General features: G+C 41.6%; 1 protein-coding gene across 3 annotated transcripts in view; it reads right to left on the bottom strand.

The window, feature by feature from the left end:
• The window catches only part of bach2b (BTB and CNC homology 1, basic leucine zipper transcription factor 2b), a 101,350-nt gene that overhangs the window by 7,864 nt on the left and 70,727 nt on the right, over positions 1–22,759 (bottom strand). For all 3 annotated transcript variants that reach the window (XM_028439879.1, XM_028439877.1, XM_028439880.1), the window contains 2 exons: positions 8,357–9,865; positions 779–1,003 (listed from right to left, as the gene is read on the bottom strand). In XM_028439879.1, coding sequence (XP_028295680.1) covers positions 779–1,003; positions 8,357–9,865 — 1,734 coding nt within the window. The remainder of the gene's footprint in view (positions 1–778; positions 1,004–8,356; positions 9,866–22,759) is intronic.

The following is a 22,759-nucleotide window of genomic DNA, read 5'->3' as shown; positions in this document are numbered from 1 at the left end:
AGTTTGTCAAGTTCTTTACTCAAACCCAGGCAACAGTCAGCATCCCACTGGAGGATCACAGAAACTGAAGCGCACCGGCATCATCATCGACACTACCACCGTGTCCTGCTTCTCTGAGTGGCTAGAAGGAGAGAATTCTCCACCAACACACAGAGGTTGGACTCGGCTGTGCCCGGCACCAGTGGACCTGTTACGGCATTATTTGGCCCGACCAATTCGACTGTACGTTTACGACTTTACTCCGCCTTCTGACACCAAGACAAAATGTTATATAATTGCCGTAAGATGAGCTTTTAATGATTGAGTCTTTCTTTTGAAGTGGGATTCAAACCTATAGCAATGCACTTGTAACCTCATATTTTTGATCAATGTGAATTATTACATACAATCCTATAGTTCAACTGTTCTCTTTAACATTAAATTGGGATAATTGAACAAAATAACAAATTTGTGAAAAATGTGGTCGCATTTGAAACGCATTTAATGAAGAAAAACAATGTGTGTGTGTGTGTAGAGTGGGGCACAATTTTTTATTTATTTTTTTTGCACCGGGGCCTATCACCATGATGTTACATCACTAGAGGGGAGCTGTGTATATATCAGTTAATATCAGAAATTAAATGTAGGAAAGAAATCTAGAAAATCTCTAGATTTTAATCATTTTTGGTGTGATTCCATTCAAATGACTCTTTAGTTTTGTGTGATATGGTGAATGTTAAGATGGACGACATCTTCCCAAAGGAGCGCCATGTGATGACGGGGCTGATCAAAGGCTCACCAGTTTCCTGATCTCACACTCCAGGTTCATGATGCAGTCAAGCTTCCTCTTGCGACAGCGCTGCGCGGCGATGCGGTTCTTGCTCCGCCGTCGCACATCGTGGATGAACTCGAGCTGCTCGGAGGTCAGTTTGTGCATTTTCACCAACATTTGGAAGTCGTTCCTTGGAAGATTTGTGATTTGATCGACAGGGAAAGGAAGCTTCACCTGGGGCAAAGGAAAACCCTGGAAATGAAAGAGCTTTTTATTTTCAGGTTCATCAGCATCAACTACATTTTTCAGTTTTTTATGAATTGGCTCATGTAACAATATCCTAACCTGCTACACATTTTCTCTGTGCCATCATCACAGGCCACAGAATGAAAGCATCACAACTCATCATGAAAACGTTGTGATATTATATAGGATACATGTTAATTTTATAATTATGTCTCACCTCCAGTTTCATACTGTTTGACGATTAAAAACACCATATGAAGGCTTCAACACACTGAACTGAACACGCTTCTTGTGCTATTCATTTCTACACCCTGCTGTCATTTCTCTAAACTAAGTTATTACTGAAAGAACTGCTGACACTGCAAACTGCTTCCCCAGGTGCTTGTTTCCATTATGTCACCAGTCGGATGATGGACAGTGTAAATATAATGACTTTTTAACCTCAGAGAACCTACCAGAAGCAAAGAGGCACAGAGGAAGATATGTTCAGAGACCTCACCCTAATCATAAAGCATAAGTTTGACCAAAATCCAACCTTCATCTGAGAAGTCACAGAGATATTTTCCCCTCATCTGTCCCACTAGGTTTCCTCGCTGTAGTGACAGTGTCTATCTTTGTCCAGAGGGTGGCGCACTAGTGCCGCACTGCAGCCTAAAGGCACAGTCTTTGCCTGCTCTGAGCTCTCTCCTCCTCTGGTTCACCATGTAACACACCCACTGAAGGCAGGGGAGGGAAAAGGTTATCCAAGAAAAGAGCTCCACCCATCTGTCCTGCAGCACCTGGAAATGAGCCAGCGTGACAGATTGGAGGGGCAGTGATCTGTCAACCTGATCCACTTTAGAGTCAGCTCAGATGTTGGGGGCATCAGTTTCTGCAGCAGCAAAACCTACAGCAGCAGAACAAAAGAACTGATGGAATACAGAGGCAGTGAAAATTTGGGCCACGAAGCCCGAATCAGAGCATGTGTGATGTTTCATCCTCCACCGTCATGTGACAAGCCATCATGGCTGTGTGTTTATTCTCCTCCTCTCAGAGTCAGCCTCTCTCCCTCAGGTGATGGCAAGTCTTATGATAAGCACATCAGAGGCGCATCCACCCCAGTGGTATCTGCCTGCAACAGAGAGCTGTAGCTGGAGGCGGCGAGAGGAAGCGGTGAAGGCACAACAAAGAGCCAGAGGAAGAGAGCTAGAGAGCTTTGGCAGCTCCTGTTCCTCCTTCCTTCCTTTCATTGCAGCACAGGCAAAAGGAAAGCAGGAGGAGAATGAGAAACTGGTGGTAGGGATCCGCGGATGCTTTCCACTGTATACCTGTAGGAGACCAGGGCCTGGATGATGCCCTCTGAGGCACAGACTCCACCACAGCTCACGTGATGGTGTCACCTGGTGGAAAGCACCATCCTTATGGGGCTACTCATAATCCAAATTGCTCCTTCACTGAAGAGCAAATCTAGATGTCAATCTTCCCCCTGAGATGGGGAGCAATAGCTCCAGTTTCCTCATTAGAAGTGCAGCCCTCTGAGGCCCAGCCAGAAGCCCTATTTCTCATCTCGGCTCGACATCTGCATGCAGACATATGAATAAATAATGGTGTGAGCTTTCAAGGCCACACTTGGCTTGCTCTTGCTGCTACTTCTCCCAGCCATGACAACTCCATCCTCACGGAGATGAGTGGAGGGCAGGAGGAGAAGAGGGAACATCAATGGAAGCTGACACTTGTATTTAAAGTAGAGGAGAAGATGACTCAGTTTGGGATTAAAAGGAGCAAAACATAAGAGTGAAGCTCATCCTGGAGTGAGGATATGATGTCTGAGAGGAGGAAGGGGAAAGGAGACGCCTCGACCTTGTGATGCCCCCCTCCTCCTCCTCCAGTCCCTCTGGTACGCAAGGGACGGCTAAATTTAACCACTCCAGCACAAGAACCAGTTCAACAGCACAGATGACAGAGTACGCCTGAACCACAGCCATAAATTCATACCCAACTCTTCTGAATCGTTTCTCGTCTCTTCACTCACTCTCGTTCTCTGCAAATGAGGTACAAAATAAAGTAGGGCTCATCCATCATCAGTAGCAGGTCTGACCCCGAGCACTGCTAGAAATTAATGGATGTTCATGGTCTCAAAGCTGGGCTCCAAATGTTTAGGACAGTGTCAAACTGAATCCAATCATTAGGAATATTTTTTTTTAGGTTTTTTTTGTCTCATTCAGTGACTTTTTAAAATTAAATTTCACCCATTAGATGTGCCTGACTGGTAGGGTTTTAATGGCAACATCCATAACTGCAGGTGTTGTGATACATTACAAATGCTATAAAACATGAATGACGTTAAAAATGTTGTTGTCTTAGAATTGCATTAATACAAAGGTCAAAATAAATAAATGAATAAATACATTTTATTGCAGCTTTGTTAAAATGTGTGTAAAGGTCAGGTTTAAAAAAAAAAAAACCCAAAACTTTAATGTGAATCTCTTCTTTGGTGATTGTCGTCATACATTTAATGAGGAACAGTTCTCAGATATTTTAATAACGTTTTAGTCTTTTTTGGGGTAATGAAGAGGATGCGATGGATTTGATCATCCTGCGGAAACTGACGTTTTAAATGATGAAAATATTAAATCGTGTGTTTTATGCATAATTTTTCAAACATCAAAAAGGTGATGGCAGGTGAGGCACATTTATCTGCATATCATACACAAGGTAACTGAATGTGCTATACATAATTCCAAGTGAAACGTTCCCACATTTAAAGATCATGGATGTTAAATGCAACTCCTGTGCAGACCGGGACCGAGTAACAGTTCTGCATGTTTTAGATGCCTCCCTGCATAAACAAGCCTACTTAGTTGAGTAGGGACTGTGTCATGGTCAGATAGGACACATTTCCTCAAACAGTGTAACTGAAATAGGAACTTATGCAGCCATCAGCGCTCCATTATCTTTCACAAGTATTTCATGCTATCGACATAATTAGCCTCATCCTGCATGCTTGTAAATGGGATTATGATGCTTCACCACAAATTCTTATCATGACTTAGATCCTAATAAAGATAGTGTTTACTAGTTCCTTTCATACTTTCTCTACTTTCTACATTTTTATTTGTAGATATTCACATTCACAATGATATTAAATATAAATAAATATAGTGTACTTACAGTTAATTTCACTTTTTATTCACTCATACACTACTTAAATCCTGTGCGAAGTAAATTTTTCTCAGAAACACAACAACGAAGGAGCAATGATAAAAACTCCATAAGATGATAACAGGACAACAAAGTTTGGGCTCTGATGAAAACAGGCCCAGGTTTTGTGAGAAATAAGGCAAAATTATATGATGTGCACAAGTGGCATTAATTTGTCAAAGATGTCAAACTTTAATTGAGTAAAGTCGAAAAACACATCACGCAGCAGTTCTCACACTGTTTGCTGAGTTCTTCTGGGAAATCTCCACAGCAGCCGCTGCAATGCCTCAGCCAGAGTCAACATAGCAGGAATGTCTCAGATGACCACTGTAAGGTGGCGGGATGCTGAATGTCTCTGGGCTTCTAGGACGGCTGCACAGAGCTGCTCTGTACCCCAGCAGGCCCCGGAGGGCCCAGGAACTCCATGAGATTTCTCGTCTGAGGTTCTCCTCCTGTATGATTGCACTCTACACTGAATCAGAGCCAAGAGAAAACTTCACTATTATTCACTCTATATTTGTCCTGCTGCTCCTGAACGAGGCAACTTATTCACCAGGTGCTCTCAGAGGAGTAATGAAGAGGTTTTGAATGTCATTACCTCGTTAGTACTGATTTTTTCTACATAGATAAAGCTGGATGAATGTGCATTTCAAAATAAAATACCTGGGGGGGTTACATATAAACCCATTGCTGGAAAACTTGACCTGCTTTATCTTTTTTAGACATACGTAAATATGACATCATTTCATTTGTGTAGCATTGAAGACGGATAGTTACGTTCTATACAGCATCACACCCTTAAACTTCTTTAAATATCTATACACATACTCAAATATTTTAGATGTAGCACTTATTACATATGCATCATTACTGTGGAATAAATTCCACAGGGCTCCTTAGTCACAGATAAAACTGACTAATCTTTATTGTATTCCCTAAATCTTGCACAATGCTACAGGATCTATCCTTACCAAGAATATGATCACCTCTGTAGATCAAAACAAAAAAGAAGCAAAGTTATGAAAGGACAGCTACTAGTGTAAAGCTTGTCTGATGTTACTGCACAGACACAAAGCTCTCTGCACTTTCTGTCACACTTTCTATTGTGTGTGAAAAAAGTTCAAACATTGTGCTGATGTATCAGGTCTGCTTCCTCATTCCTCCCACTCACTCAGAGATCAATAATTGCTCGGCTGTGGCCAGGCTACACACTGAGCTCCATCCCATGCACAGCCAGGTTAATGCTGCGGTGTAGACATGCTCAGGTAGAACTGCAGACGTTGGTCGTGTGTGTTTGCACTTGAGTGGCCATGAAGCAGCCTACGCAAATAAGGATGGCCTGAGTAATTACAAACTTGGATCTCATGAACTTTTGATAATAACTGTACCATCAAGGACAGGCTTGATCCTTTCACACATTTGGCAATTTTATTTTAGCTTCAATGTCAAACATGAAAAAAGAGCAGCCAAGGATCCTTTGATCAGAGTTATTTATTTATTTTTAGTTATATTTAGGTGCATATATCCTTTTGGATTCCTATAAGTTCTTCTTTATTTCAGATTGTATTGTACAAGAGTAAATGCTGTAAAATAGGGTTAATTCACTTGGAGAGGCTCTGGTTCTCTTTAAAGATCCAAAGTTATTGTGTAGCAATTACAAGATTACCATTTCATTCAGCTTTTATCCAAAGCAAAGTACAACAAGAGCAGTTAGGGTTAAGAGACTTGATCAACATTCCACAGTAATGGTCCAGGTTGGATTTTTACAAGTAATCCTGCGCCACCATGACCACCAATTGATTTCCATTCTGATGTGGCCCGTTGAAAAATCATCCATCAATAACCAGACAGGAGCTGCCCAGAAACCTCATGTGACTCTTGATCACCTTAAATCAGTGGTTTTCAAACTTTTTGGGCTTAAGTACCCCCTTTCTCTTATTTCTGAATCAAAGTACCCCCTTTGTCCAACTACAACATTTTGCTCAGAATACTATGAAAAAAAACAAGAGCATAATGATGGAATGAATGAGTGATAGCACACATTATAAAGAATCTCATTTTGTAAATAAGTGGATTGAAACATTATTTAGTGCCTCCTGAAGGGTTTTTATAATTTCCCATATCTTTTCCAATCATCTCCCACCTGGTGTGGGACCAACACTGACCCTTGTATTTTCAGTTTATGTTCTCATCGAAATAATTTCCATAAACATGATCAGGATTATCATTTTAGACTAAAAATAAACATTATAAAACCCCATATTTTGTATGCTTTAATTTGTAGTACACGTTCCCTCAGCTGAGAACAGCTGCTTTAAATGACAAAGATTGGGTCTGAAAAGCCTGAACTGAACTTATAGCACTTCCTTCCTGAGTGTGACTCATTGTGTCCAGTCCAGGACCTGGTACTGGAGCTACTTGAACCCCTCCCTCTGCAGATCACTGTGCTACTAATGTAGGCCTTTACGTGTTTGAAGGCCCGGTAGGAACGAGTAGGCAGCATTTCTGTGCAAGCAATAAACATCACAAGAGGTTTACATGGGGAAGGTTCCCTAAGGAGAAATCTTAGCAGCAGCTATCGATAGTGAGTGGAATGCTGGCAGATGACCCTGCGGGATCTAACACGGGGATATTGTGTGGCTGCCACATACAGATGAGTCATAGCCACACATGGGAATGACAAAGGGAAGTGAAATGTCTCTCTGTCATTTTCGGGCCGTTCCTCCCGATGAAAGCTCAGTGCTGTAAATCAATCCTGCAATAATTTACAGTGGCACATTCAGCAGAGCCCTTAAACGCCCATAAATCTGATAGCGATGAGTGTTGTGTGCCACGCTGCGGAGGCCATAATTACACATTACTGCTGAGCCTCTTTATCTCGGCTCTGTTTGTGCAGCGGAACAGATTCTTCTTCCAAAGAAAAGCACAATCCTGTCCTGTAGCTTTGACTTGTTCTGTGAATCTCATCACCATGGCAACGGACCACTTTCTCACTCTCTCCCCCCTTTGCTCCCTCTGTTGCTATCAAAGCAGCCCTATCCCCCAAGCTCATCAAAAGCAATTCTGCATACACATCCAGCTCACATCCCTGCATGTATCGACTACAGCACAGAGAGCTCCTCACAGCCAAAAGGTCACAAGTTCAAATCCAGCTTTTGCTAATCAACAAGATGATGTCACTGTCTCGGAATGCAATCTATCTATCTATCTATCTATCTATCTATCTATCTATCTATCTATCTATCTATCTATCTATCTCTATTTATCTATTTACTGTATGTATCTTCACTCAGGAGTGAACATATGAATTGTCTTGATTGTATTTCAAATGTTTACATACATTTCAGTGGCAAGCCCTAATGGGAAAATACCGAAAGAAGAACAAGATGATTTCATATTTTCATCATTATGCTGAGCAAACACAGCAGGGCTTTGAGAAGCAAAGCTGCTCTTTGTGGATTGATTTTTTTACAATCTTTGCCGCAGTAGGGAACGTTGGCAATATTAAACCCATTCAGCGCTCTACCTCCAAGAATCAGAAGGGTCCCTAACTGATCTTTACCTGGTAAACAACAGTCATCTAGTCTGCAGCTTGAAGGACGTCTGCCCAGGTGGATTAGGGGAGGATGAGTAGGGGATTGGCAATTTATCCTTGTCAGCACTGTCGAGCTGTGTTAGTCTTTCCATGAGATTGTGCTGAACCTCTCGCCCACTCGCATCCAACTCGCTGCAACCATTGTCCATTAAAACTTAATGACCAAAGCACACTGCGGCCTATTATGTATTGCTTTCACTCCCTTTGTGGGACACCACACACACTAATGGATGTTAGCATCTCTGCAGTGCCTCTTACACACACCAAAATCATCCACCAATAATGTGTGGTCCTAAAATCAGCAGTATAACCTCCAACATTTACATGGTCTTCTTCCCATATTCGGGCTCATTACATGGATCTCCAGCAGTGCAAGAGGAAGATTAATAATATCAAAGCACATCTGTGCCCTTTGGTGGAGCTGTAAATCTTGCCCTGAACACTCAAGTTTCAATTACATGATGATTTAATGACTGCTAATGTAGACCTGGAGAGCAGGCCACAGCAATATAATTAGCCATGGTGGAATTGAGTGTGATGGCTACTTTATGAACTACAAGTTGGAGACGATGTTTTACACTCACCTCTGGCCCGCGTTCTTGTACGTGGCAGGACTCACTGTCTCCTTCAGAGAAGGAGCACGACTCATCGCTGGAGTTGGTGCCGTAAGACTGCTCGCACTTGATCTTGGGCCGGACCTGGTTGAATAGAGCGTCCCCTCCCAGGTTCTGCTCCTGCTGGTCTACATTTAGGCAGCGCACCACGTTGGAGCAGGGCGAGGAGGAAAACTCAAATTGAGGCAGGCTGCAAGGAGAGCCTCCGCTGCCGTCCTCAGCATAAGAGTATGAGGAACAAGAGCTGGAAGTCCTAGTACGAGTCTCACAAGGCGGTGAGCGAGGGCATACTTTGATTGGCACTGGGCAGCTGGTGTTGGGCCGTGGGCGACACAAGACTGGGGGTTCAGAAGCGGCGGTGCTTGGGGAAAAGTTCTGAGAGATGGGGAGGGATTGGCTGGATCCAGCCCACAGGCCTTTTGTCATGTGCTCTGAGAGGTCCATCTCCAAAGAGTTCCCACCAGGGTAAGAATGAGCTGGGGTTTCTAGGCGATTACAGGCTCCTGAGGAAAATATGACACTACGGCGATCAAACTCAACTTCCTGCTTGCATACCCCATCACAGGAAGCAGATTTAAGCGACAACCCTGCAGGGAAACCATCCACCTCCTTTGGGGATGTAACAGACATATCAAGCTCCCCAGTGAAAGGCCTGAAGTCTTTTTTGTGATCTCCCTGAGAGTTTCCTTTGTCCTGGGGACAGACAAGTCTGTTGGCAAATAGCTGCTGTGATGTGTTGGGTAGACTCTGGAGGTCCACCGCTTTCTTAAAGAAGGCTCTGAGGCAGGAAGGAGACTTGGTTCTCTTGGTTCTTTCCACAGATATGGGGTTATCCATCTCCATGGCTGCCACACTGTCCTTATCTCCAACATCCTGCTCTTCTCCTGACAGGCACAATGAAATAGCCTCTTCTTCTGCCTGTGGTTCAACTTTGATCTGTGCCAAAGGCAGTCTGCCCTGAGCCGGCACTGCTCCGCTAATGCTGGTCTCCTTTAATGTGCTTGGAAAACCTGAGGTACTGGTGTGTGAGGTGTCATTATTGTGCTTGTCGCAAGCCCACTGATACTTTCTGTACTTGGGGCATCGCGGCAGGTCTGACGCTCCATGACAGTCAAAGTCCAGCCGACCATCCGTGAAGTTACTGGGCACAGCTATTGCTAGCCGGTCATCTTCAGGACGTCGAAAGGAGGATAGAGTGTCTGCGCAATGCCGTGTTCTTGGAGATGTGGGCCTTTCTCCCTCCGATTGCATGCTCTCATCCTCTGAGTGATTCACCTCTGCTGCTACCTTGTGGCAAAGCAGAAGACCATCCTCCTCGCTGCGCAGCTGGGCCTCCAGGAAGCGAAAGCACGAGTCTTCAAGGTTGTGCATGCGCAGGAATTCTGCACAGCGGATGACCTCCTGGATGTTTTCTCTGCTGAGTAACAGCTTAGCAGTGTAGGCAAACTGCAACAATGGGGCAAATCCCCTGGCAGTGACCTGCAAAAAACAGGGAAATTGCCAGCATTACCATCAGCATAGTCATTGTTCAAATCACATGGAGGGTGGCTAGACAAACTGACAGCTGCTGTGAACGTTAACAAACACTGTAAAGTACAGCATAATCTTTTCATTGAGTCAGCATTTAACATTCAAAGCAGTGGTAAATAAGAAGTGGTTCTTCAGGAATGGTGACAGACCAGAGGACATTTAAAAACTCCACCAATGTCTGGTCTGTGGTCCTCTTACTGCTTCTGCCAATAACCACTTTGTCATGACAGCAGAGGAAAACCCAAGACGAACAGTCTGAGCATAAGTATGCAGTAATTTCAATTAACTTCCGTCCTGCCTTGGTTGTGCTGTTTTTGGGTCCAGTAGAAAGGGAAACAGGGTTGTGAAGCTGAAGCTGATGTGATATGTCACATGTTTACACATGCTTGGGAAACTTGAATTTTGGAGGACAAAAGGGACACTATCAGGTTCACTGTGACCTCACATGTGCTCATTTTTGTGAATGGAGAAACTCAAGAAAGAAATGCTACTCTCATAAATTCTATGATGATATTCATTGAAAGAAAAAGGTCACTATGACCTCATGTTTGTGTCATCTGTGTCAGGACACTAAACTTCATGCCTAAATTACAAGATATCACAGTTTCAAAATGCACATGAGAAAGGTTTCTGTATATATTCATACTAATATTAGGTGTTCTAATTCGGGCTCCAAGGCCCAACAATCGTTTAATAATTAGGAAAAGTAGTCTTAACTGTCTCATTCAACAAAATATGTTTTTAAAATGATAAGAAATAAAAATGAAATCAAACTATGTCTTTATCACCAAGCTTTAACAAATAATATCTACCAAAGACACAGATCAAAGTAAAATTGAAAAAAGGCCTGCTTGAATATAAAACTTAAATTAATTGAGCTTAAAGTTTTTGTCGAGTGTTAAAAAAAACTTAGGTTGTAAGTCAGTCTGCCCATAGTTTTATTCTACATTTAATAGAAGCCTCAGGCAGTGAAGTGATAGTTGTACCTCTATAGCAGGGATAAGAAACTAGTAGGCCTGGGCCACATGTGGCTCTCGGACTAATTTTGTGTGTCTCCCAAAGTAAACACACAAAACGATATAGAGAAAAACTGCAAAAATACACAAAATACCTTCATTAAAACATAAAAAACAATATTTCAAAATTACAAAAAATACAAAATACACAAAATATGACTAAAGAAATACACAAAATAGTAGAAAATATACAAAATAAAAATATACAAAATGAGCACAGAAATACGCAATGTGACAATACATTACGCAAAATGGCAGCAAACATACAGAAAATTCACAGGGAATGCATTGCAGCATCAGTCATCCCTCTGTTACAAAAAGGTGAGTGTTTTTTCCACGCAGGCTCATTCTAGCCAGCCATAGGAAACACTTTCTTTTCTTTCAATATCAGCCTAGCATGATTGGTTGCCGATCAATGGAATCTGCTTAATAAAAAGGATTTAGCATGTAAAGCTGTGGGTTACAAATCAAAAGGAGGTCAAATAACATAACTACTTATGTGCATCCAATGATGTAACAACTGGTTACATGAGTGTTATTGTGCTGGTACTACACAGGGACTTTGTGGTTGGAATTGCTCTGCTTACCCATAAACTAGACTGGCAGATGTCTTAAGCTTTAAGTGCTCTGATCAGTGCATGGCCCCACAGCCTCACTTTCTGCATCAGTGCCCTGTGTCCTTGGGTCAAGTGTCTGTAAAGCCTAACTGTTTGTAACGCGGTGGCTTATCCCTGTGGTGACCATGTGGTGCTGAATGATAGAAGGAAGCTTTCCATTTGAACTTAATGCCAGATAATTAGGTAAACTCCTGAGCCTGCAGAAGACTTCAGTCAGACCCCAGCAGCTCTTCTGTGCACGTCTATCCTTGCTCATGCTCACAGACGCACACGACTAAGCAGAACAGAGAATGCAACCATTACTACAGACAGAGCAAAGTTATGCACACTCATGACAGTTGAGTCACTGGTGATCCATAACTGCAGTGTTTACAAAGCTCTTATTTGGAGGCAGGGGTGGGTCAAGCATGTTTTAGTTAGGGGGGCACTGCAGGTGCACAGACTCAGATTAAGGTGGCACAGTGAATTTCAAATAATAAAACAACCACTTAAAATTACAGTTAATAATACTATTTACCCTAAATTACATAATTATTCGCAACATGGGTATTTCTCTTATATGTTCAAGCAACAAAATGTGCTACATGTCTAAAGAAAAAAATGCATGTGATATGCAGTTCATGCAATAAAATAGATTATCATATCTGTTTGTGGGTCAAATGCCAGCTGCTCATTGCAACAATTTACATACCAAATAAATGTATACCTAATAGAACAAACACAATGCCTTATACATGTTTCAACCTTTAACCATGTAAAGTGAAAAAATAGTGGCCTAACCTGATTTGAAAATGTTAGATTCCATGTGAGTTGCACCACTCAAAGAATAAAAGTTCCTACCCAGTGTAATGGTTTAAATATTTTAAAAGCATAAAAATAGTTTATCCTGCCAAAAATGTCTGTATTAGTTAAGGTTGTAGATTCATCACTGTTTACACGCCAAAACGATATTTGGCCCTTGGCGAAGGTTTGCGTTATCTGAGTGCTCTTGTTTCTTTTTGGATATATTTGGATCAATAATGGAGCAGTTTCCAATAACAATTTAATTTGTCTTCTGTGAATCTGGATGGGGTGGCGCTTGGGGTGGCCAATCAGTTTTTAGGGGTGGCATGTGGCCACCATGTTGGCCCCGCCCATGTTTGGAGGCTCCTTTCTTACAAAAAAGAAGCGAAGACTTGAAAATGTTGTTAGCAATGAGCAGCATTAGGATGTGTAAACAAAAGCTGGCCTAAAAAATCCCATTTATTAAACAAAAAAGTAGCTGTGTGTATTTTAAAGAACCGGAGAAAAATATAGAAGCAGGTAGGATGAAATCATACACACAAGTATGCTGAGAGTAGAAGGTTGTGAAGCAAACTTTTTGAGCTCTGATCAACATCAGAGGTTGATTGTCTTCTCTTTTAAACTCCGCTAAGGAGGAAACATTTTAACCGGCATTTACTTATTTGTTTGTTTGTCTGTTAACAAGATTACGTCAAAGGTAGAAAATTGATTCTGACAAACTAGACATCAAGCCATGGAAGACTCCATCCAAATTTGGAGGGGATTTGGATGAATATACTGAATCTGGATCAGTTTGAAATAGGAAAATTCTTATCTCTCTTCATTGTCAAAATTTCAAAAAATTACATCTTAGTTTGTATTGATTGACATTAATAAAATTTGACTCAGTTATGTCGAGTTAGTTATTCATTTACTCATTCGAATTTCATCCAGATCGAATCCAGATGCAAAAAAAAAAAAAATGTGGGTGCCCATATATTTGTACGGATATTAATGGGGATAGAATATTCTTCCAAGCCTTTAACGTATAAATGATCATAGTACCATGATCTGGATCACTGATCCAAGGTAACCGTGAATATCTGGCAAACACAATATTTGGCCCTTGGCGAAGGTTTGTGTTATCTGAGTGCTCTTGTTTCTTTTTGGGTGTATTTGGATCAATAATGGTGCAGTTTCCAATAACAACATTACAAAACCGTTTTTACTAGTTTGTACCAAAGATGAACCAAACTGGTATGGCATCAGTGTTCTCTGATGAAAGCAGCTTGTATTTCAATGTTATTTTCCTCAGCAATTATCAGGTGCCTGCATGTGATTCTTTGTCTGATCTGAAATATGAGAGCTATTGCCTACATGCACAGTTCTGGCAGCTGGCCTAAACTGACACCACTGATGAGTTTCTTTGTTTCCTAAGTATGATTACAGACAGTGGAGGGTTGATTATGGGATATCAACACATCTGTGTGAATGTGTGTTTTTAGTGTCTGCAGGGTGCTGTGCAGCTGGCGTTGAACTGGCTGCTACCTCTGATGTGGAACACCTTGCAGTGCGCTCTGGCTAACAGACAACCCAGCAGCATCGCAACCATCAGTCATTGTTAGGAGGAAGCTGCTGACTCTATATCTGGGAGGGAGGATGGTGTGTGTATGTGTATGTGTATGTGTATGTGTATGTGTATGTGTGAGTATGTCTGAGCGTGACGGATCAGGGGGAGGGGAGAGTAGAGAAATATCCGCTCTACTGATGAGCACAGCACAACCACTAGTCTACAGTTAAGGCCTACTCAGGGACATAGATAGACACAAGAGATCACATCCTACACTGATGATGAACCCAATAAATCTAAGTCACATGCTCTATTTCACTACAGACTGTGAATGTTTGTTTTAGGATAGACAATGAGCTTTTTCCTTCAAGCTTTTACTGAGTGTCCTATTTTTGCATTTACTGTAAGTGGAATCCCAGGGACTTACTATTGTAAATCCATAATACCAGGGGATTTCCCAGATGGAAAAGAAAGGTGAGAATCAGGGCAGCAGAAACACTGGTCTGTGTTATTGTAGGCATAAAACATCAACATTGTTTAGCAAAACTAACAGCAAGTGTCTTTTTTTTTAAATTATTATTTTAGAAAAGTACTGACATCAAAGGCACATGACCAATGAAGCACTATGTATTCATACTGTCTGCTTTTATATATTATATATTGTATATATCAAATACAATATTAATGCAGTGAGCTGATGGTGATTACCTATCTCTCGTTTTAACCTCCAAATAATGTTATTGACATTGAACAGAAATTATACAGTATTTAGTGGGATGAGCAGTGGTGTTACATTCAAAATAACATCTTCATTTATACGTTATTTAATAGGTAATTTTAAAAATAAAATGATTACACAAAACTCAATAACTCTGCAAAGAAAGATAACACCAACATCCTCATCACTTTATGGCAGGTCGCCACTTTTATTATTATTATTATTATTATTATTATTAATAATGCAGTTTAATGTGTCAAAGTGTCATTTCAGTTATAGATATTTTTTGTTATTAAGGACAATGTTACAATAATATTTTAAAGTAAAGACATCATCAGTTTTCACCATGAACAAAGATAACTGTCTATCAGTATGAACACATGTATTCATATTTATTCTATAGATGTTATCAAAAAAAAGAACAAGCAGTTGGAATAATAAGATAATACTAGGCTAAAACCCAAACAGCTAGTCATTAAATAACAAAATCCAACATTATACTAACAAAAGTACATGTAATAAAACTGTAGTATACATTCTTCAATCGTAAGACTTAATGCCATTTAGCCAAAATGATCCCTTCATGCTCGGCAACCTAATGAAAAGGTAACTGTGTTACCTACTGCTGGATATAATTGACACACAGAGAGAATGAGGTGGGTAGCATGAAGCGGAGGATGGGCGACAGCCCCCCTGCATCCAGTGCTGCTGATAAACAGCAAAGCTGTGGGAGGAAAAGTGCTGAGCTTACCAGGGATCTATTTTCAGCTAGTATCAGCAGCTGCTGCCTGCAGGAGCGCATCTTTATGTGTGCCCTGCACCATATGTGACTACTCCACGGTTACAACCAGCACAGCAGCCTAATGAAGGAAAGCCTGAGGGGAGCGAAGCAGGATGGAGGGATGCAGGGGGGGAGGGGGCAGGGGGGTGAATGTGGAGCAGAAGGAATGGAGGAAAATGAGAGAAAGGGAAATGACTCTGAAGTATAGGAAACTGTTACAGGATGACGAGCAGGACAGGGAGGAGCCACACTGCACTTCCTCAGTGTTGAGATCACTGTGATGTTGAAAATATTTCTGCTGCTGGCAGCTGTTAGACTGAGTTAAGACAAAGGGACAGATTCATCAGCACTGGAGCTGTTTTTAGAGCCCTGATAACACTGATAACACTTACAGAGCAGTGAATTACAGGTAGCAGCCCCACACATACACACACACACGCACGCACGCGCACTTTTGTATGAGATTCTTAGAAAGTCTGCCTAGTATAAAAATGCTGAGCAACACTGCACTGCTTTCCTTCACTACTTTTCCCCTCAGTCACTTCCTCTACCCACTAGGCTACTTCTATCACAGAGTCGATGGCTAATTTATGCAAATGTACTGAAGTGAATTCCTTCATGTCATGCATGTCAATGAGAACACAGCACAGCATAACGACGAGCTCTTTATCTCTCAGCACAGCTCAGAGATAATGCTCCATCCCTGTTGGAAGCCTCAGCGTCAGACCTGCTGAGTAACCTGACATTAACCTCTGTGAGTGCAGAGGTCTGACTCAGACATATAACGTACAGTTGGACTGGAATATTGTAGAAATAAACAAAAATTTACCAGGGACAACAGAAACCCTTTTTACACAACCTGGGCTGACCTGCAGTCTGTGCAAATGGATGAATTACTTCTACTTCTTTTTTACATTACCAATGCAGTTAGACAGCCATCATTAATAAATGCAGCTTTCAGCCTGTCTAAACATAGTATGACAAGATATCGCCTCTTCATGGGAATAATGTCCATTACACGTTTGTCTTTGTTGGGGAAAAACTGTCTCAGTTGAACCAACTTGAACACATCTGCTCTTTATTATCATAGATAATTATATGGATACATCTATATTCAAACTACGCCAGTATATTTACAATCCCTGTGTTATTTGCAAAAGTAATATTGCTAAAATATAGTAAAAACAACGTATTAGTAAAAAAATATGCATGTATTTCTGACTGACACCCTCCTTGATACAAGTACACTTTTCTTGGGTGATTAAAGCACTGTCTGCATTCAAGGATGTGTTTATTCTGTCAAAAATGCAAGATTAAATGCAAGTGTCAGCTTGGCTTGTTTTGGATACATAATTGAGTGATCCAAAATGATGTCTTCAAGAGCATGTTAGCAGGTAAAAGACCAAACCTCCAGACTCCACAAGAACAAATGTCTTTAAATCTAGTCTTTGTGACTATAATAAAGGAATTCAATTATATACCATGCCAATATACCATAACCAACTGCTGGCTTGCTGGAGGATGTATGTAGAAGCTCGATAATGATTATACTTTGATTCTGGAAGTCATGATTTGTCAAATTACAACTTAAGGTCTTTGTGTGAGGACATTAGCGCAGGGATGAACGAGAGCTGCAAGCGTAAGAAGAAGTGTCGCCCTCATGGCAGCAGAAGCTCAGACGTTTTTGGAGCTGAGCTGTGGGTAAGTTAACCTCCCCCTGACAGTGGATTAAATCAGACAGTATATGTCTAATCCTCAGCCATTGCAGCTTACAGAGGAGGACGGACACAGGGGAGGACATGACCCCACGTCTACACTGTTTGATACTGTATTTAGAGGAGATTGTTTCCAAAAAAAACACTAGCTTGTGGGATCCAAAGGGAAACTGGTACTGGGGAACTTCCACATAATTTGATCACACATTTAAGACCAAATTGATGAAAATCTGATCTCCTGTCATTATGAAGGATGGCCAATGCGTAACTGCACCAGGATTTTAAAGGTTAAATACAAAGAGTATAAACATGGGGATGATATCACCGGCTGTCACCCTAAAGGCTGCACTGCTCAAGGTGCTCCTCTGCCCTGCCTTCATTCCCTGCCAAACTGAAAGGGGTTGGCTAGAAGAGTGATCACTTCTTCTCTTGTAAGCTTTCTAAACTGGTTGCTGGCTCCTGAACAACACCATCTGGCCAGCAGGCTGTATGTGTACAACTGTTCCAGGTACTTGGTACTGGGCCAGTCTAAGTGAGGCTCTCTCAGATTAGCTGCTCTGATCATGATGAGTTGATCGATACTTGTCGCACTGAAATCCTTCTAAAGAGCATTATGTTAGCTCATCTCAAAGCTATTTAAAAGACTTTCTTTACTCGTAAACATGTGGATTAATTGTATTTTCTTTATTTCACTTGTCAGTAATTGCGAGAGTAGAAACAAATAAGCTATATATGATTACATTAGACATGCTTTGAGACTTTAACACCTATGATGCTTGGAAAGCAATTACACTTTAATGTTGTTTTTTCTTTAAATACATTTAACAGACAAAAAAAAGGTGTCTACAACTGTTCAAAGCACAACATGTAAAAATCTTGACAAATTTGGTGGACTAAATTCTTGCAAATAATTAATCTTTGTATGTATTTAAAAGTCCAGAAGTATTTTAAATATCTGAAAATCAGATGTTTATTTGTCAGGTGAATGAGGCCTAAAGTAGGGTATTGGTATATTACTGAATAGAAATAAGATGGACTGATGTCTCACATTTAGTAGGTGTCTGAGACATAAGGCACTGGAAAAGATTTTCAGAGGCAGAACAATAAGTGAGCTAACACTAAATATTTGAAGTCAAATTACAACATTAATCCATCAGGAACAGTTCCAAGTGCTTCTACTTATTATCACGTTAATGAAGTTGAAGAATAGCAGGTCAGTGCTGGCCTCAACTGGACATGATGGAAATTCCTGGCTCTAGCCAAACCAAGACCTCCAAAAATGTTGTCTTGTGTAGCACTACACTACAACCATCCAAACTGCTTTCTTGTTACAGCTTTTATTGACCAAATGACACAGAGCACCCATTCCTTCCCTTCGTATCTTCTCTGTGAAATGTACAGGTAGTAACAGGATTCTTTAAACATCCTGTGGAATTAATGGTTTGTGCCTGTGCCAAGTGTAATCGCCCAATGACAAAAGCCACTGAGAATACTTTACTTTAAAATCTTAATGGCTGGTCCAGGAACAAAAGTTCTTCATCATCCAGTGGATGATAAAGAACTTTTTAAACTATGACCCTATTGTTAAAACGAAGACACATTTGCATCAGAAGTTGAAAACGTATTAAACTACATTAATGTGCATTTCAGTTCAAACCATCGCTATAATCCAAACCATAAACACAGCTCAACATCATAGGAAAATGCTTCTTTAACACCAACATTGAATTCTTTTTTCTCTGATTGCTGCAGGCCTAATGCTGGTAATTTATTTTAAGTTATAACAACACAAACGTGCACATTTGTAGTTACCGGTAAGTGTTTTGTGTCTCATGTTGACTATGGAAAGTGTGGACAAACAGGAGGTGGTTAAAGCTCTGTCAGTGCTAAGTCATCACATTTTGAGAGACATTACCTATAAATACTCACTGTTGGATCATGAACAGGCCCTGACTGACTTGGCATCTTTACACACAATATAGAGTGATAGTTCCTCTCTAATGTATTTTTGTTTAATGCTCACGACATCTACGATGTAGAGCAGCATGATTGACACCCCCCAGCATTGCTACAGATGAAGCCTGATTGTGGTGATATCATGACAAACAAAGCCCGTTGAGAGGCCACAATCACATTAAATATAGATGATGTCACTCATGAGAAGCAGCTCCTCCATGAGACAGAGAGATGATGATGAAGGTGTTGGGGGAGGTGGTCTTTCTTACATATTTCATATACGCCCACCCATTCTCCCAGCAGCAGCCAAAGCCTTTCCTATTCCCCTTTTGTTGCATGGAGGTGGCAGCCTTCTGTACACAAAGGAACACTCACTGACCACAGCCAGACAGTCACTGTACGTAAAGCAGAGTGAAAGAACGCAGCTCTTTAGCTGACGCAGACCATTGGGGCTGTGCAGGCCACCCCCAGAGGCAGACTGGGAGAGAGATGTGTCAGCTGGCTGACAGGAGAATCGACCTCTATCATTGGACTGACGTTCCTCAAGGATGGGCCTGTAACTGGTCTTATTGGTCTGACAGGAAATGTACTACCTGCTGAACTGGGCAAAAATATTGTACATAAAAACTGTTGGAGGAGGAGCCATGTGTGTGTGTGTGTGTGTGTGTGTGTGTGTGTGTGTGTGTGACAGAGAGAGACCGAGACTCAGAATGACAGTGTCACTCGAGGCACACAATTATTATTAGTCTACTTTTTTTTGAGCATCACAAAATGGGCTCCGATTTACACAGAGGCACAATGATTTAATAACAGGCACCAAGTAGGCACACTTACATGTTTTTTAACATTTGGCTTTAAAAAAACAAAAAAACAAAAAACATGTTGCACGCACACACACACACACACACACACACACACACACACACACACACACACACACACACACACACACACACACACACACACACACACACATCCTCTCTCCAGTTTATCCCATGTCAGTAAAGCATGAGACAAGTTTGTCGTTTTTGTGGGGAACTGGGGTGTCACTCATCTACCTCATCAGGAATTCACGTGCTACAGTAAATTCTGTTTGAACCACGTCGGTTCCAGTCAATCTATGCTCACGTTAGGTATGATGAAAGCATGTAAGTGCTAGCCCTTTCCAGAACCCATAAGGAATGCATTGTAACGACTGAAATTAGAAAAAAAACTGATTTTACATGGGAGTCTACAAGAGCAGCCTGAGCGATTTTTAATTGACTGAGGTTGCCCAAAATGGGCGGTACTTCATCAATCAATCAATCAATCAATCAATCTTTATTTGTATAGCGCCAAATCATAACCAATGGTATCTCAAGGCACTTTACAGTAGAGCAGTCTTAAGGACGGACTCTTCATTTTATGGATACACACATATGCATATATACGTATATACACATACATATGTATCCCACACCCAACATGAATTCATCATGGCGGCAAGGAAAACCTTCTGTTAAGCAGCAGGAACCTTGTGTGGATCCCATTCCTATGATGAACAGCCATCCACGTTATGCTGTGTTGGGTGTGTGCAGAGGAAAGGGTGGAGACAGAGCCGCTGAGTCTCTGTAACTCCACACTGAGGATCCCACGGACCTGCAAGACAAAAGCCAGAAGGAGTACAGGAGCAAACACACAAGGGAGTAAGCAGACATAGAGGGAGTGTTTGAAAGAGGAATGGGACCCTCTCCGGTCCCTCTCTAACCTTCATGGAGCACGGCCCTGCGCTGATTGGACAATGACATAGAGAGCAGCTAAAACTGTCTTGAACTGTCACAGCCCTGTAACACTGTGGAAGAATATGATAGAAAAAAACCCTCCTTTTACCCCTTTGGTAGGGCATCGCCCTAATCGACCTTATGAAAAAACCGCTCATGATATACAGGGTGCCTATCTGGAGCTGATATTGGCCATAGGATGGGGTAAACCCTGGACAAGATGCAAGTCTTTTGCAGATTCCAACCCAATTTAGAGACGCCAGTTAAACTAACAAGCATGTATTTGGATTGTGAGAGGATGATGAAGTACCCAGAGAAAACCCAAACAAGCCCAGAGAACACGCAAACTACACATGCACTCCAAAACTTGTATTTCAGCAGGAGCAGATTTCTGCTTGAGTGAAGGCATGAGGTGGCTCAGGTTCCTGATCAGGACGCCTCCCTGGTGAGGTGTTCAGGGCACCCCCATTGAAGGAGGCCCCCAGAAAGACTTAGGACATGCTGGAGAGACTATGTCTCACAGCTGGCCTGGGAATGCCTCACGATCCCCTGGGAAGAGCTGGACGAAGTGGCCAGGGAGAGGGAAGTCTGGACCTCACTACGAGGGATGCTGCTCCCATGACCCAGATGGATGGATGATGAAGGTAGTCTACAACCACCTAATCTTGTTTGAGTGAACCTGCATCATTTGGGTTTCTTGTGCGTCTGACATCATGACGTCTCTGACAAAAAAAAACTCATGACAAACTCCTTCTGACTTCGCCTTTGCCTCTTTATCCAATGAATCATAATTTTCCTTCAAAAAACACAATTCTATGGAGCCTCTACAGTGACAGAATATTTTTTTTTAATGAAATCAAAATAACTACTCATGTAAGACTTCTACATAAGCACATTAACGATGCTGGCATTGCACCAAAATCTGTGACCCATCAGATGTATGTGGTCTACATCAACCACCAGCAACTATGAATTTATGTGCTCACACTAACCTATTTACCTGCACAACTAACCCGCTTTTTTGCAAGCACGTAAAGTTTCTATGCGCTCGTGTAGAACTTTTATACATTGAAAAAAAAAAAGAAAATAAAGTGTTTTTGTGTCCCTTCAGAGCTCTGTATAATTTCATGCTTCCAAGCAAAATATGAAGCATTCTAGTTGAGGATGCAGTTTATTATAATTTTTGCTCATCTCATTGTCAGTTGTGACAGATTGAAGATAATGCATTAATAATATGCTGCGTTGTCACTTAAATAAAAACATGTCAAGTGTTGTCAAATTGAAAGGGGACGACAAAGAGGAGGAGGATTAGCTAAAAGCTCACAGGGATGAGCTTCGTACGTGGAACATTAAAGAGACAGTCATTGAATGATGCTGGTTTCCACACTATCTCACACCTGAAACACACAGCGGTTCATGCATTATTCATATGTGCAGTTGCTGAATGAAAAGGAGGCTGCTTTGAATGCTGTGGAGCGTTTCCCTGCAGTCATTCTTTGAGTTAAAGAGTTAAAAAAAAAAGAAGAAAGCTCATTGTACACACCACGACAAGTTACTGCTTTTTCAATGAAAGTCCTTTGACAGGCACTGCTTTATTAATGCGTGTCGGCCCCAGTGAGGAGCCACAGCTCCACAGCACATGTGGGATGTGCCCCAGTTTTCACAGCAGCACATGTAAGTAGTCATTTGTGTATGTGACATCAATATGTCAGAGGGGCGCTTTTATCATGGGCTTGGTGGCGTAGCGCTCCAAGTCGATCAGTTTAAAGTGACAGTGTGGGAGCTGAGGTAAGCACCAGAAAAGGGTGTTGCTGAACCTGATGAGCTCCAAGATGGAGGTGGCGGTAATCTCACCGTGTACGTGTTACGTGTCTGCTAAGGATGGCGGAGGCTGTCAGGTGCTAATTGGCAATCACAGCCCTAAAGGCTCAATAAGGCACTTTAGTCA

The sequence above is a fragment of the Gouania willdenowi genome, chromosome 24 (genome assembly GCF_900634775.1).
Source record: "Gouania willdenowi chromosome 24, fGouWil2.1, whole genome shotgun sequence".
Classification (NCBI taxonomy): domain Eukaryota; kingdom Metazoa; phylum Chordata; class Actinopteri; order Blenniiformes; family Gobiesocidae; genus Gouania; species Gouania willdenowi.
The sequence above is the reverse complement of the archived record's forward strand: the minus strand, read 5'-3'. Positions and strand labels throughout refer to the sequence as shown.